General features: G+C 40.9%; 1 protein-coding gene across 4 annotated transcripts in view; it reads left to right on the top strand.

The window, feature by feature from the left end:
* Nfia (nuclear factor I A) overlaps nt 1–16,446 on the top strand; it is a 349,756-nt gene that overhangs the window by 270,416 nt on the left and 62,894 nt on the right. For 3 of the 4 annotated variants that reach the window (XM_085839176.1, XM_085839177.1, XM_085839175.1), the window contains exon 7: nt 2,221–2,349. The exons of the other annotated variant lie outside the window; for it this stretch is intronic. In XM_085839176.1, coding sequence (XP_085695302.1) covers nt 2,221–2,349 — 129 coding nt within the window. The remainder of the gene's footprint in view (nt 1–2,220; nt 2,350–16,446) is intronic. 4 annotated transcript variants of the gene reach the window in all.

Below are 16,446 nucleotides of genomic sequence, written 5' to 3'. Positions count from 1 at the left end.
TTCAACAAATATAATGGATGCAGCCAGGACTGACAGATTTGTTTTTAATTCAGATCAATCAAACAGGGGTTGACCTAGAATGGATCTGACTTAGGAGTATGAATAGCATGAAATCACACAGCTACCCATTGTGTACTTGTATCTGACTAGGAGTGTACTAATTTGTTCTTCTCGAGATGAAAATCATGAATTTTGTTATATCAAAGCATCTGTGTGTGAAGTCACAGGTAAAAGTGCAAGCCATACATGGAGTTTAAAGAAGAGAGAGGGAGAGGAAAGGAGAGAGGGAGGGAGAGGGGGGGAGAGGGAGAGAGAGAGAATCTTTTGGGACCCTTCGGTACATTTTAGACTCTTTGATCAACATATTTATATTAGAGAAGACCTAAACAGACACACTTCATACCCAGATGCATTTAGATAACATTTTATAGGATAACATTAATCTCTGATTTAACAACAACAACAAAAAACCAACAGAAATGTTTAGGAATAGCCTCTCTATATAAAAATACTATAGTTCATGGTCCTAGGAATTACTCATTGACAGTTACATACTAATATCAATAGAGCAATTACTTATTTTTCTAGTTTGCCCAAGTAACTCTCAGATAAGAGTGGAAAACCCATAGGTATACATGTTTAAATGACTTTTTTTTTCTTTTTCTGATGCAGTGCAGACCAATTTTATGCTGGAAACTTGAGATCCCAGATTTGTCCTGTGATAAGGAGATTTGACGTCATTTCCTTTATTATATGTCCAAACTTCTGTTGTCTTACCTGGCACGCCCCCAAATGAATAGACGACTCCAGTTGTGCCTGTCAGCACAGTTGCTGAGAACACCACAAATCCAGTAATTACAAGGGACTGTTTTCCCATTCTTCCCCCAGTATTTTTTTTTCCAACGCATTTCCTAAGTTTAACATGCTGTGAAAACCCTAGACACTAGAAAAATGCTATTCTTTAAGACAAGCTTTTCTTATATTTTCTTAGCATAAGGTTGATATATGTTCATCATAGGAAGGGCAAGTGAGCAAACGGAAGCCAGGAAACCACAGAAAGTTAACTTGCTGAGAAGCCGCGGTTACAGTGTACGCACGGCTTCCAGTTCTTTCTCTGCATAGAAAAAAGGACACAAATTATGTTGTTCGTTCTGTGATTGATGTACTACAACACCCCATGTTGTAATTGGCTTTTCAGTCAACATTATATTATAAATATCTCCCATGTTGTTATTCTTTTACAGTAGTCTTTTCATTGGTTAGACCATATTTACTGAACCAGTCCCAATTGCTTGCATTTTAAGGATTTTTTGATGTTTTTTTTTTTTTTTACTTTTATCTTTTCTTTTCCTGTTCTATAAATAATTCACTGAAAGAACATCTGAGCTGCTATTATCAAGGGCATTTTTATGTTAAAAAAGCTAAATTATTTAAAGTGTAGAAAAATGCTTTGGTGCTGAAATAAGGTTACTGACAAGACAAAATGATTGCATGCGAGGCTGCCTTTGTGTGCCTAGGCCGCCTCCTTTGTAAGGGTCCCAAAGGTCACAGACACGTGACAGAGTCACTGGAAAAGTTGAAGCCTGTGGAAGTCAGATCTCTGTTACTATAACAAGTATAAAAAAAAATGGAGCTTTTGAAAAGGTCCCAGAGGATCTAGTTCATGATCAGGTAGACCTCCCAGGTAGTCCCAGGTAGACTCACTAGTGCTTGGCAGCAAGGCAGGGAGAATATAAATAAAACTACTTTTCTTTAGCCAGGAAGCCAGAGAGAGCGAGAGAGGGAGGGATCAGATCCCAGGAACTCACTCAGTAGTCTCCCCCTTGACCTGCCTCTTAAAGGCTCCCCCTCCTCCCAGGAGAACCACTGTGGATGGGAAGATTTTAACATGTAACACACAGGTCTTTTGCAGAGGACACTGAAGACCCAAGATACAGAAACCCCCCATAGAGAGAAGACCAACAGTCCCCAAATGCACTACGATTTGAAACAATAAATTAAAATAACTTACAGAACCACCTGAAAAGGGGGCCATCCTGTTACTGATTTGTTCCTGTGACAAATTCAAAGCACTTTAATACAAATTTCCATTTACAGATTCCATTTTATTTCTTCCCCCCACCCCCACCCCCCGCCACTCTCTAAGTGTTGTCTTTTTGGGTCACACACGTTGTTGCTCTGTAGAGTAAAGTTACCTCACCAATCACCCCTTCTTGCCAGGCTTGCCATCTCCAAGCACACTGAAGAAGTCTGAGAAGTCTGGTTTCAGCAGCCCCTCCCCTTCGCAGACCTCCTCCCTGGGAACAGCATTCACACAGCATCACCGACCTGTCATTACAGGACCCAGAGGTGAGTCGCTCCCCCAGAGATCCATAGGGTCTACATCAGAACCTTGAGCTCAAAGTAGCAAAGTGGGAAGACAGTGAGGACTCCCTATAACTATTCTGAGGCAATAAGTGATCTAATTCTTATATTTGAGAATAGTCTTAGAATTTTAGGGACCAAAGAGTTTTTGGCATCCAATCTATTGCTCTAAAGTTAAAAGACACAAGCTTTTTTGGTTTGAGGGGCAGTAGGCCAAAATCAAATGTGCCCTCAAGCTGTATGTGTGCATGCCTTGTGTGTAGGTGTTTGGTGAGTGGTTTTTCCATGTGGTCAGTTGCCTATTTTTCAAGTGACAAATGTGTTTCAGTCTCCTGCCCTTACCGAGTCACTACAGATATGTGGCGTTCTGTGTTGAGGTTGTTTGCATCAGGGTGCTGACGAGTCATCTTCATTCCCTCCTTTTGAAGTGGTAGATAGTTTGTCTGGTTTTCATTGCAATGTTTTCCTTACTTCAGTCTCATGTGCTTTTCAGTTTATTATTAAAATGTGTCCACAAGAAATATGATTTGTATTTCACATTAAAGACAAGCCTTAAACCCCTAAAGGATGTCAGCAAATCACTTAACTTGATCCTATTGCAAAATGGAAATATTTACTAGTTTATTTATAAAACTCAGACAGTAGGAATATGACTGTCACCATATTTGCACCCTTCCATCAGGTTGTCCTTCAGGTCCATTATCTACTAACTGACATAAAAAAAACACCCTGGAAAGTTATGGTCTGATATCTACTTTGTCATATACCTGGGAAAACTGAATTTTCTTGCATTAGCTCATGTTAGGCATGCTGAATCCATTTGTGAGTCTGAATCCATTTATGAATACTGTCATAGTCCCAAGAAAGGAAATATTGTAGTTGAGAGGGATATATAAAGTACATGTGAAAACTCTCACTTAGAAAAAAAAAGTGCTCTGCCATGGGAAGCAATTGATATGTCAAGAAACTCAATTGCTTCACCCTTAGAGATACTATGCTCATTAATATAATGTGCTCTTCTGGATCTCTGACTGTTCCACGTTTGTATCTATAGTATAACTACAGATGCTTACCATATATACAAACATGCATACACACACACTCACTCACACACACACACACACACACACATGGATATGGATACACACACACACACACATATATATATATATATATGGATATGGATACACACACACACACAGTCTTATATCTTACACAATATATCTTATACACACAATTTTAGCACATGCGGTCAAGTATACTGTGATGAACTTGTATCCTGTCAGTGTTCAGAAAGTCTAGGGCTTTGCACATTTCAATCTTGCTGCTTTTAGACTATGGGCCCTCAGCTTGTGCTTCTTTGGACAAAAAGCTGCCTTAGCTATGCCCTCCCTGTATCCCTTCCTGCTTCATAACCTCCCACAGCTCTACAGCCTGCTTCTCCTCTGCCTTTGTCTTCCATTCTTAGTTAATGTTCAAGTCTGGTCCCCACCTGAAATAAGATTATCTAGAGACAAGCATCTCTCACATATTTTACATCTTTTCCCCTCACCTAGTGGGCTTTAACATAATGAGTAAATTAAAGGTAGTTGAAGTTCATGTAAATACACACTCAAAAGAAATTCACCCCCTACCCCAATCGTCACACACACTCTGAGAATTTCTCGATGCTCCCGAAGAAACAGCAAGCACTTATGTAAAATCTTCTATATGCTTCGTTAGGAGCAACAAAGCTGGTGAAGGACCCCAGCCTGTCATCTAGAGAAAACTATGTGTGATGATCTAAGTCTTTGGTACTAGATGCTAGGGTTGGTTTTAGTTTATGCTCTTCTGACCACTTCGCTGTGTGCATTGTAAACGTAGAGACATGTGGTTTCCTAAGTCTAATCTCCTCTCTGACAGTGGCTTTCTTTGTGACTTTGATGTACATTGCTTAGCCTTGTGGCCTCAGGACCATCCATACCCTGGGAATAATACTTTGACATCTGTATCTCTGTTTAGTTACGATCATGTAAAGGGGTTAAGTTGTATTGGAATAACCTGGAACGAGGAAAGTTATTAAATTTCAATGAAACCATTTTTGTCATTTTTGTCACTGTAACATTTACTGGGCACTTTAAGCTGAAGATTGAGCCTCCCAAGACTTTCTTTTGCCATTACTTAAAGTCATAACCATTATGATGTATCCAATCATGACAATGTAGTTTATCCATAGTAACTGAAAAGAAAACCTTTGCTCTTCGCTCTGTTGTTTCAAAGGCTGTGAATTTGTCTAGGGATCTAATTCAGTTCTGAAACGTGTTTCACTCACAGCCTGTTTTTAGCTCTATACCTTGGGTCGAAGTCTAACAGTATCTGATGAGAAACTATAAAAATTACTTAAAACAATTCTTTAGTTAATATATTATGTATTATATAAATATAACCTAAAATAAATAAAATATATTAAAGACCAAAGCAAATGGGTCATAAGTTAGATGGATATGTTTATTAATTTTTCCACATAGAATTAAATTTTGGTGGAGTATTTGACTCTTCAGGGTATAAAGCATCTTCATTATTTTTAGAGTGAATCAGTATTTTAATGTCTATCAGTGCAAAGAATGTCACCTCACACTTTCTCTCTTTCACACCCACCCACACACACACACACGTATATACACATATGTGTATATATAGTACACATATATTTAATGTCATTCCACAAATTATTAGGAAATTTGCCCTAACTTTAAAGCAAGAAGTCATTAAGTTACGTTTTATATAGCTCAAGTCAGAAATTCAAACAACTTTTAAAGCCAAATATTCCAATGTAATCCAAATATTTATTAATATGATACCTACATACTGAGAAACGATAGTAGGAAAACATTCTTTGTCTCCCATAATAAAATCATTTTGCTTCTGAAAGAGCAGAGACCTTTGTATATAAAAACATTTCGATTGCTGGCATTCAACAGTCTCAGCTCAGAACTGAGGTGTCACAGGTGGCATTCACAGGTGTGGGGCGTAGATGCCTTGTGGAATGGAAAGCACATGTTCACTCAGAACCAAGGCTGCGGTAGAGTCACGTGATTGACCCAGGCGAACATTGCAGAAACAACTTGGGTTCGTTGCCTATATGATTTTGAGTTAACTTTTTGCTGATGCAGATCTTTTAGTACTGCCAATTTTGCACAACCCCCACATTTAGCCATATGATTCCACATGCGGATGCAACACACAGGTTAAGAAACTAAGCCCTCAAGCATTTGTCCCACTCTTTTTATATTTGTTCATTTTGTGTATGCGTGGATATGCAAGTGTGTATGTCTGTGTGTGTATAGCTATGGGTGTATAGGTCAATGGTGACTTCCAGGGGTCAGTTATCTCCTTTCACAATATGGAATTCAGATATTAAGCCCAGGTCATCAGGCTGAACAGCAAGAGTCTTCACTAGCTAGTCCATTGTTCCAACCTTTGTCTGACTCCATTAGAATTATTTGCAGTCATCATCAGTGATGTTTTAGAGTTTCTTAAAGATATGAGAGTTCTTGAAGCTTATCTTTCTGCCTAAAGCCTTGTGTTTCAAAAGTAATGAGAAATGACACTTTAATATTTCACACCGAGGAAAGCAACTGTGCTTTAGAGAAACTGGGAGACCAAATGCAAAGAACTGGGCTCTAGGAATCATTTGGCCTAATGTTTCTCAATATAACCTAACAATGTGTCTACGGGTATTGGAAAGATACCATTAAGTCATGACTTAAGAGAATTATAAGCCAGGCTTGGTGATACAGACCCAGAATGCAGCAAGAGACAAAGAGAGGAGAATCTTCAAAGCTCAGTAGACAATAGAATGTGTTTAAGGCCAGCCTGGAGAACTTAGTGAGATCATATTGTAAAATTTAAAAATAAATTTAAAAAATGGTTGTGGCTATAGTTCAATAGTAGACGGCAAGTCTCCCGTGTGCAGGGCATGCTGGCCCAGGTAGAGTCCCTGGTAAAAAACAAATAAAATTTAACTGTTAGTATAATTCTGTGCTATTATGACACCAAATGATATCAAGGGATGAAAAGTCCTCTTTATGATTTGGATATGGTTGGTTCCCTAATGTTTCATGTGGTGGAACCTTTGTCCCCAGTGTTGCTGTGTGTGGTTCCTAGTACATTTAAGAGATGAAGTCTAGTGCAAGGTAATTATGTCAGGAGCTCCTTCAAGAGTAAACTAATACTGTCTCCTGAGAAAGGTCAAGGTCTGGTTGGTAGGAATAGATTCATTCCTGATGGTGGGTGTTAGAAAAGGCTTAGGCCTCACTGGTCTCTTATGCTCTTTCTTATACGCATGATACTTCGGTACGTGATCATTTCTCTCTCAGCTTCTCTGTCATGTTATGACAGAGCCAGGGGACCTTCCTGCATGGCAGTCACTAGTCATCAGAATCTAGAGGCGTATAAGGATCTCTTCCAGCACCCAACCTGAGATATTTTGTTATAGTAACTCAGAACAGACTAGCAAAGCCAGAAGTCGGAAGGTGCCTCCGCTCAGTATGACCACCACACTCCTTATTGCCTTCCATCGACATTTTCAGCTCAAAGAAAGGAGATTATGAGGTACTAGCTCATAACCACTTATAATTCTTCTCTTTTCACATTTATTTACTGTGGATACGTGGGCATATTATGATACACAACATGCATAAAGGTTAGAAGACATATTGTACAAGTTTCTCCTTCTGCCACGTTGGTCTCAAAAATTAAAGTAGGGTCTTCAGGCTTGGCAGCAAGCACCTTTACCCATTGAAACATCTCACCAGCCAACTGTTACCTTTTGTATGGTCCCATGGTCAGAACTATACTGTATGATTGGCTCTAGCAACAAGGGACGGTCCAAGATATAGATGTCAATTTTTAGCTAAATGTAATCATCAATATGTATAAAATTGGGGTTGTATGAATTAGTAGATAATGGAGTAATATATTAACAAGCAGTTCCTTATGAACTTGGTATGACTTACAGATAGCAATCTGAGCTGACCAGAGCCAAGACCAGAATTCATCTTGTTTAGTTTCCTGTTCAGTATTTCCTAACATTTACTCTGCCACTAGGGGTTGGGGAAAGCTGCCTTCATTTAAACCTTCAGTTTGTCCTCTCATTTAATTAGTCCAAGACATGATGTGGCCACTTAGCTATTTTGATAATCATGAGTAGCCTGTGTTATCACTCTGAGTTGTTATATAGCTAAACTTAACAACTCATGTATCTTCCTTCTTTCTTCATTAGACTTAGCCTGTAGTCTCTTGCTTCTAACGAATTCATGGTTTCTGTAAGGCAAAAGTCACTTCAAACATTTTTTATGCCATTCTGGATTTTCTACATGTTAAAATCAACTTGAAAACTCCTGGTACCATCTGGTGACCCATTAATTTTTCCCACAAATGTTTACCAAGTGCTCACAACAAACAAGATACTCTTACAGCTACTGAATAGAGGGAGCAAGTGCAGCCCGATTCTGGTCCCCAGAGTACTTACCACGTGGCAGATGAGGGAAGAGAAGAGCCAGAAGTTGTATGGTGGTCTGATCAACCCTAATTGGAAAGTCTGAAATCAAAAATGTTCAAAGTATAGGCTTGTGAGCACAGATGAGATACAGCCTGTGTATCACCTTGGTGCTCAATATTTGGTACATTTCACACTCTCAGGTTAGGATTGTTTCATTGGTAAGTATATACAGACATTCTCAAATCTAAAGTGAAATCCAAACTCAAAAACACACAGTGCCAAGCATTTTAGAAAATGGACTTGACCTACACTGTGCTAGGAGAGGCACCAGATGCCAGGCAAGACAAAGAAGGGCATCCTCATGGGGAAATACCATGGCATTTGGCATTGTCAGAGCACAAACAAGCATGATGCTTAACCCCATCTCAAGCCTTTCGCCATCTGTTTATCAGTATGCAAAATAGAGAGCAACTGAAAACAAATAATTTTGTTAGATAACTAGGTACTATGAAATTAAAATGAAGTGATTGCAGGTGTGGCTAAACACCACATCTTTGTGTGTCTGTGTGTGTGTGTGTGTGTGTGTGTGTGAGAGAGAGAGAGAGAGAGAGAGAGAGAGAGAGAGAGAGAGAGAGAATAGTTTAGATTTCTGAGACTATTCATAACATATACCAGAGCAATAGTCACACAAGACCTCCAGAATCAAGCAAACAGAGGAGAGCAAATCAAGGCCAAGGGACCCCACCACATACTCGTCAAAATAGAGTGCTGTAAAATTGTATTCATCAAATTAAAATAGTCATCATAATTTTGTTTTCTATGTAAACAAAAATGAATGCCCTGTGCCTAAATGCTTAAGTGATGCTATCTTCTCTAAGAGTGTGGCACTCTGCATTTCTGAGTTTGGATTTTATTTTAGATTTGAGAATATCTGTATATACTTACCAATGAAGCAACCCTAACCTGAGAGTGTGAAATAACTTAAAAGTAGAATTCACCAGGCTGCCCCTCGTGTATGCACGATTCCTGTGTCTATTGAGAACCTGCCACTGATTTTCAAGGTAGATCCATTCCTTATGTTTCCACCAGTGAGGAAGGTCCATACTCTAGTCAAGCCTCACTACTATCTTTTTTATCCCAGTTACGAATGGCATCTCATTGTGTTCCATTACACTTCCCTGATATTAAACAATGCTGACCACAAAATAATAATAATAATAATAATAATAGTCACTATTTTTTCCTAGTTGTTGTGCAGCTTTCAAAGAGTCATGCTAGTCTCTGTTTAGGGAGGTCTTCCAAACTTTACATGCTCGAAAAGATTTCTAAGTTCATGATCCTCCTGCTCCTTGTGATGAAACATCTGAGTGGCTAAAGTCAACTCTATCTCCCAGTTTGGCCAAGAAAAATACACTGCAGAGAATTATGAGCATGAAGACCATCTTCCTAGAAATCAAGGTCACCATGAATGGTTGAAGAAGTATGGGTTTGTAGCATGCACAGACAGTAAGAAAGCAACAAGGAAAGAGAGATTAATATGAAGGCAGTGGTTTCTAAACGGCAGCTACCATGTCTTTTTCTGCTCATCACTGAATTCCCTCCCTCTACCTCATGAGCACTCAATAAATATTCTTCAAATAAATGAATGAATGCGTATAGGAACTAATGGGATGTCCTTCCCACCCCGTTTGGTGGTAATAATAATAATTTATTAATAATGTTCAGGAACATGTATTTTGAAGTATTTGTAGAAGTGCCTTGAATGTGCAGGTATTCAATATTTGTACCTATTTGGTTTCAATTTAGAATTTCTACCTTGGCCCTGGAAAGATGGCTCAGAGGTTAAGAGTATGGTTGCTCTTCCAGGGAACTCTAGTTCAATTCCCAGCACCCACATGGCAGGTCACAACCCTCTGTAACTCCAGTTCCAGGAGATCTGACAGCCTCATACAGAATACATGCAAGCAAAATACCACTGCAAATTAAGAAAAAAAAAAAAACAAAAACAAAAAACAAAAACCTTTCTACCTTGGTATGTATTAGGAAAAATTAGCTCAAAAATTTGGGTCTCTTTAAAAAGGCACATATTTGCCTGTAGTACTATGTTTCCATCCACTGACAAGCTGGAAGGAGAGATATACCCTGGGGTCCCATCACTGTATCCATGACCCTGCACTGTTGGCACAATCTCCCAAGGGGTAATTTCTCAGGCTTTCCCCTGTCATCTGCAAACTTCTTGGCTGTTTAGGAAAGCTTCGTGAACTTAGCTGTGGACCAGTTAGCTGATGCTCAACTGAATCTAATTTGTTTCTCCTGGGTTACTGCAATTGAATCATCTCAAGAAAATGAGAAGTAATTAAGTACCTGTTGCAAGCACAGTGCCGACATCCCCTGCCAGCAGACAGACGCACGGTGTTTATTTATTATTGGAGTTTGTCATCTGGGAAAACATGACATCGCCCTTCTCCAGGAGGAATTACTCCAGTTGCTTTGCAAATCCAGGCATCACAGACCTAACAAGCTCCACTCTGGGGCATGGGCAAGACAGGAAAGATTTGGGAACACAGAGTGAGCACACGTGCAGTGTCCAGCTTCACAGGGAAGCCTCGTCCAGGGGCCTGGAAGTTACTGGACAGCAGAGAGGAAATGCAGCATTCTCACAAAGGCTCCTTAAGTATCAGTTCAGGAAATTATTAAATTCATTAGCCAGATACTTACAACCAGCTATTACTGCCCAGCCAAAGGAAAAACCAGAGCCAGCAAATGTTTTAAAACTACAACTAAACAAAAGTCAGGAAGCGTGTAATTAAAACTGTACCTTTATTGTATTGTAAAGAGTTTCACTGTGACATGGAAAATATTTAAAGGAGAAGGCTGTTTAGCTAATTTGTCTGCAAGTGAGCTGCAGAATGGAGAACCATCCTAAATTAACTGTAAGGCCACCCACTGAGCGATCCTCATAAAGGGCCAGGGCAGCTCAGCTTGGTTTTGTGTAACTGTTCAATAATTACCAGATAAATGCATAACTCAAAGCTCTATTACACTAATAATTTGTATGAAGATAGATGTGTGGGACACCCTGCTGGGTTAATTTGTCATCCTGCAGGAAACTTTAAAGAGAGCTCCTCTGTAGTGGGCTCATGTTAATATGCTGTCCAGGGAGGACAGGTTAGAGCAGGGGACCACTTGGCTCCTTAATCTTTTCAAGAGGCACAATGAGAATGGGGTGATTAGCTTAGTGGACCCCACATCCACACTCATTCCGACAAAGGAAGCTGACTCCACGCATGTCTGTGGCAGGGTTGTTCGACTGAAGGAGAAAGAGGGATTCACGGAGCCACGTCCACATATAAGTGGTAGCCGTGGCCAAACCCCCTCACTGATACCAGATACATCAACTGTAACTGGCTTTATAATCAAATGAGTCCCTGAGCAGCCCTTTCTTTCTCGTTTAGCTTAACCTTCCCTTGATTCCATGCTTAAGAATCATTTCTAGGGTTTTTTTTTTCAGCACAAAAACAAAAATTTGAAATTGAACTTGTATCTTCTCTTTATGTGAAATTATCTCTCCCTCCCTCCCCTTCCCTTTCTCTGTCTTCCCCCAGCTGCTGTTTCGAATATAAAGCTCACATTTAGGCATCAGTGCAGGTTTGAGGCTCCTCTATTGACAGAATCATAAATCATGTTCAAGTTAAGTGCATTGCATTGCCTGGAGCTGAGCCTCTGCAGTGTTTAAGTAGTCCAGCCTATCACGCACGGAGCAAGGGAACACAGTCTGGAGGACTCTTCTGTCCTGTCCAAAGGACTGCAAGAACACAGTCACTCTTCCGGACTGCGTCCTTTGTGTTGGGAGCGCTGGTGCATTTAATCATCAGTTGCTTCTCCACATCTTCCCAAAACTTCTGTTTGCTTCCATGAAAAGCACGTGTGAGAACATCAGAGCTGCCTGGTTCTCCTTCAGTAATAAAAGGCCTGGAACAGAAGGAAGGTCTAAAAGGAAACAAACCGTTTGACCTCTGAAAAAGTAATTTAAACAGAAGTGGGGAGTGCCTAGCAAGGTGCTGTGCCTGGCAGTGGAGTTGACCACAATAGAGTCCAAGTCCTTCCCAGCCATGTGGGCTCTATGTAAGCCTGTGGACATCGTTTGTCTTCAGTGGGCCTTTGTTTTCCCACTTTTGCATAATTGGAAAGCATTGGAGTGAGGAGAGTGAATTGCCTGTCCTGTGGAAGGAGGGACTTGGAATGCAGTGTGTGTCCAGTAAGTGGCATTTTTCTCCCAGAACCCCCTTGCCCTGAGAACCTCTGTTGTTCTCTTTGTGTTTGCATTCTTGAAATGATCTCACACCCTCTCGCTCCTGACCTGCCGTCTACTCTTGATCTAGAAGTAACCTAGAACAAACTGGAAAAGAAAAATGGTCTTGGGAAAGAGAGCAGACCCGGGTTCCCTGTGCTGCACCCCCCCACACACACACACACATACATACACACCCCGTATGTAGAAGAAGAGTGAACTCCAAAGTAGAGCAGGTAGCCCATCACTTCATGTCAGAGACTTCACCCAGAGGAGCCTTCTTTATCTATGGCTCTCATTAAAGGGGGAAGTATGTTTGTTAATTGGGCTCTGCTCCTTACAGAGTCAGTTCAGCAAATAATAGTTGAGCCTTTGTCTGGCACTAAGAATAGAGGCCCAAATGGCCAAGCTCAAAAGGCCATCCCTGCCAGTCTACCTAATAGAGCAGACATCATTGATGGGGAGGTGATAAATAACCAGAGGACAGCACCAGCACCAGCTGAGCAGCTGGTGGAGATCTTAGGCTATGATTATCTGGTTCCATGGGCATCTTCTGTTGACATAGTTAGAAAACCTTGTCATCTTTAGGGAATGTCACTAGATCTTCCTAAACCCCCAGATTCCTGAGCACTATAATAAAAGCTGATTACAGCTAAGTACTAGACAGTGAACGGTGTTAAAAAAAGACTCTGAGAATTCCAACCAAATTGCTTAACCACCCTTCCATTGACTAGCCACAAAAGATAACAGGTTAGATTAAGCAACTGAAAAAATCTAGGAGAGTATGCCTTTGAGTGGACACACATCAAGGATACAGATCATAACATGCCCCCTCCAGCCCTCTCACTGTGAGCCCCATCACAGACTATGTGTCCTCATGTTGTAGCACACAAAGTGTGAACAACTTCACACTTAATTTCCACTACCTTGACAATCCAAAAGGGAAAAGAATGGCTTTTCTACAACACATCTAGAAAAGCGCCTACCACCAGATTAGTCTCTGACTGGCCTAATCAGGATCATTTGCTCACCTTTTAGACAACCTTTATACCTGCAAGATAACAGGATGTCTCATTGTGTAGCCTGTCGTCTATAACCACCATCAGAACCAGGTATCAGGGTTGCTAATCACATAACCTGAGGCTGAGGGAGAAGAGCTCTCCAAAGAAATGTTAGCACTCCACTTACAGAAGAAAGGATGAGGACAGCAGGGTGGGCAGAAAACCAGACCAGTGCATTACAGGAGGGAGAGATGGGAGCTATGCTGCTTGGATAGCTAGGCAGCCAGCAGCCATGCTCACCAGTTCACGAGTTGGTTCTGCACTTCGCACTTGCAGAGCACAGGTAAAACGCAAGCTGAGAAAGCCATCATCAGTTCATGCTCTGAACCTTGAATTAGTAACTTTGTATTAGTTACCTTTTCAGTTGCTGTGGGGAGATACCATAAGCAAAAGGAACTTAAGAAAGAAATGGTTTATTCTTGCTTCAGACGGATAGAGTCCATCGTGGAGGGGAAGACATGGCAGGAGCAAGAAGCTAGCTGGTGACATTTTCATACACACAGAAAACAGAGTAATAGAAGGCTATAAACCCTTAAAGTCTTACCATAGTGAAGTACTTTCTCCAGCAAGGCTGTACCTCCTACGGCTCTATAACATTCTCAGACAGTGCCACCAACTGGAGATCAGGTGTTCAAATACATGACCCTGTGGAGGATTGTCACTCAGACCATGGTGTATGCGCAGCTTCATTCATAAACAGTTCAACTCTTGAGTCTCAGTTTCCTAATGCCACTGTATACTCTGTATTACATTTCATATATCTCATCCCCAGAGATATTTGAAGGATAATAAATATCTCCAGTCTAGTTCGAATCCTGTTTAGCCTGTAGCAGATTCTCAGTATGTTTGTTGAATGGGTGGGCTGACTAAGTACCTCTGTATATTCATTCTTACCCGCAGAACAGTCTTCTTTTTAGTGCTGTTACACACTTATAAAAAGAAGTGTGCCAGTTTCGAAAGTTTAAGCAGCTTTCTGCAGATTATCCAAAACTCTGTGCAGTTTTAATCCACAGCAGTTGCTTTCTATAATCCACATAGAACAGAGGATATCTGCCAAAGGGAAGGAGGACCAGGAGAGGCTGGCCCAGCACAGTGGATACTAGAGCCAGATGGTACCAGACTTTACATGCTGGACCAACACTTTCTCCTCTTGAATAAAACTCACTAATATAAGGAAGAAATACTCTAATTCTGCAGGATAACTAAAGAGACTTCACATTCAGGAGGGCATTCAGAAGTAACCTGTAGCAATCACATTCAACAGCACAATCTTAAAGTGTGGTCAGCCTGATGGTTGGCAAGGAGAAGTGCTAAAAACTAGCCCTTGGCTTTGCAGTTACTGTGCTACCTTAATTTCTGTGATAAAATGCCTCAATCAAAAACAACTTGGAGAGGAAAGAGTTTCTTTCACCTTAGAGCTTACAACCCACCATGGTGTGAAGTCGAAGCAGGAATCTGGAGGCAGGAACTAAGGCAGAGACTATAGAGGAGTTCTGTTTACTGGCTTGCTCCCCTGACTGCCTCAGCCTGGATTCTTAGACACCCCAGGACTGCTCATGGGGAGCACAACTCACAGTGGGCTGGACCCTCCTATATCAATCCTTAATCAAGAAGATGTCCCACGGTGTTACCTACAGGCCAATACAATGGAGACAGCTTCTCAATTAATTAAGGTTCGTTCTTCCCAGATGACTGTAGCTTGAGGCCAATTGACAAAAACACCAAGTAGCACAAGGATTTTACTTGCTTCTAACTGATATGATTTACTTGCTTCATACTGAATGGAGATAAAGACTTGCGAACATTCCGATTCCCAGCGCCTGTCATCCATGCAGCCATAGCTTCTGCACAGATATGGTTGCTAAAGCTTTCTTGCAACACTCAATCTGCCACTCCAGGGGTCTTGAAAGCCCTCAGAAGATTCCCACCTGCTCCTGTTAACCACATATTCATCCCTTCAGTGATGGGATGGTTTTTTCCCCTCAAATTGTTTTGATGTATTTGACATTCTTCATCTCTTGTCTCATAGTATCACTTGCATATGACATAGAAGTCTAAGTTCCCTTCATAGAGCTGGATTCCTGTCAACTTTGCCTATTAAATTATCACTCTTCATATCTGCGATAGCCACAGCTGTAGGGTGCTGTTTGAACACATTTCACATGAGCCACCATGGTAGCTTATGCAATTAATGTGGGAATATGGTCAGTTCAGAAACCCTGTCAGGATAAAGGCTGGGGCTCTACATCAGACCTTAACCCAGAATACTCCATGTCTATAAAACTCTGGATATGCTAGCCAACAGACCAGATGTTCCCTGTAGCTTATTTTTTAAATATGTTCTTTTAAATGGCTCGTGTTCTATTGCTTTCCAGTCTTCTAGATTTTAATTTTATTACTATGAATCAATTGTACTACGTTATTTGTAAACATAATTGTTGATACTGAATTCCATCAACCCACTCAAAATTTAAAGTGGATGGGCCTCCAAGTATTTTGTTCAAGTTCTGTTTCGGAATGAGAGAACCAGGGGAGGGTGACTTTGTGCATCCTTGTAAGCCATATAGGAGCAGAAACTTAACACCCAGGTGTCTAAATAGAAAGCTTTCCCCAAATATGCCCTTGGTCATAGGAAAGCCAACTTTTGTAGCAAGCTTGTGTTAACTGTCTAAGTAGCCCACACCCCGGGGCCCTCCATGGGCGTGATGGTTTCTATGTTAGGAGGCATGCCCAGAATCTGGATAGATCAGAAGGCAGTAGGAATGACAGATGTGTCTACATGGAGAAAGAAGAGGCCGGTGTGAACAGTCAGAATTAACACCCAAAATCAGAGTTCTAAGTAGAAAAGTGTCTACAACAAGATGGCCATGTAGTTCTAAACATCTATGTTGTCTCACAGCCTGCGTCTTAGGCAAAAGTAGGAAAGATTTTTTTGTTCAGAAAAGAAACTTTTCAGGTTACTGAATATAGTTCGACTCTAAGATCAAAGGCATCCCCACTGCTAATATTGTATTTGTATTTGGTTATTTGCAGAATTAGTTCTGAGATGCTTATGTCATATGCAGTCTGAAGCTACTCTTTTAATATCCACATACTCCTATGGAGACAGGCAGAGAAAGGCACTCTACTCCCTGCCCCCAACTCCCAACCTCCTATACGATACAGTCTATGTACAGCCAGCACTGATCTGAGGACCCAGGAATAAATTCCAGTGTCTTACTTGCCTGCCAGCATCCTCTCCTGCAATG

The sequence above is a fragment of the Mus caroli genome, unplaced genomic scaffold (assembly GCF_978045245.1).
Source record: "Mus caroli unplaced genomic scaffold, Mus_caroli_1 scaffold_6, whole genome shotgun sequence".
Lineage (NCBI taxonomy): Eukaryota > Metazoa > Chordata > Mammalia > Rodentia > Muridae > Mus > Mus caroli.
This window is presented reverse-complemented; position numbering and strand designations above follow the sequence as displayed.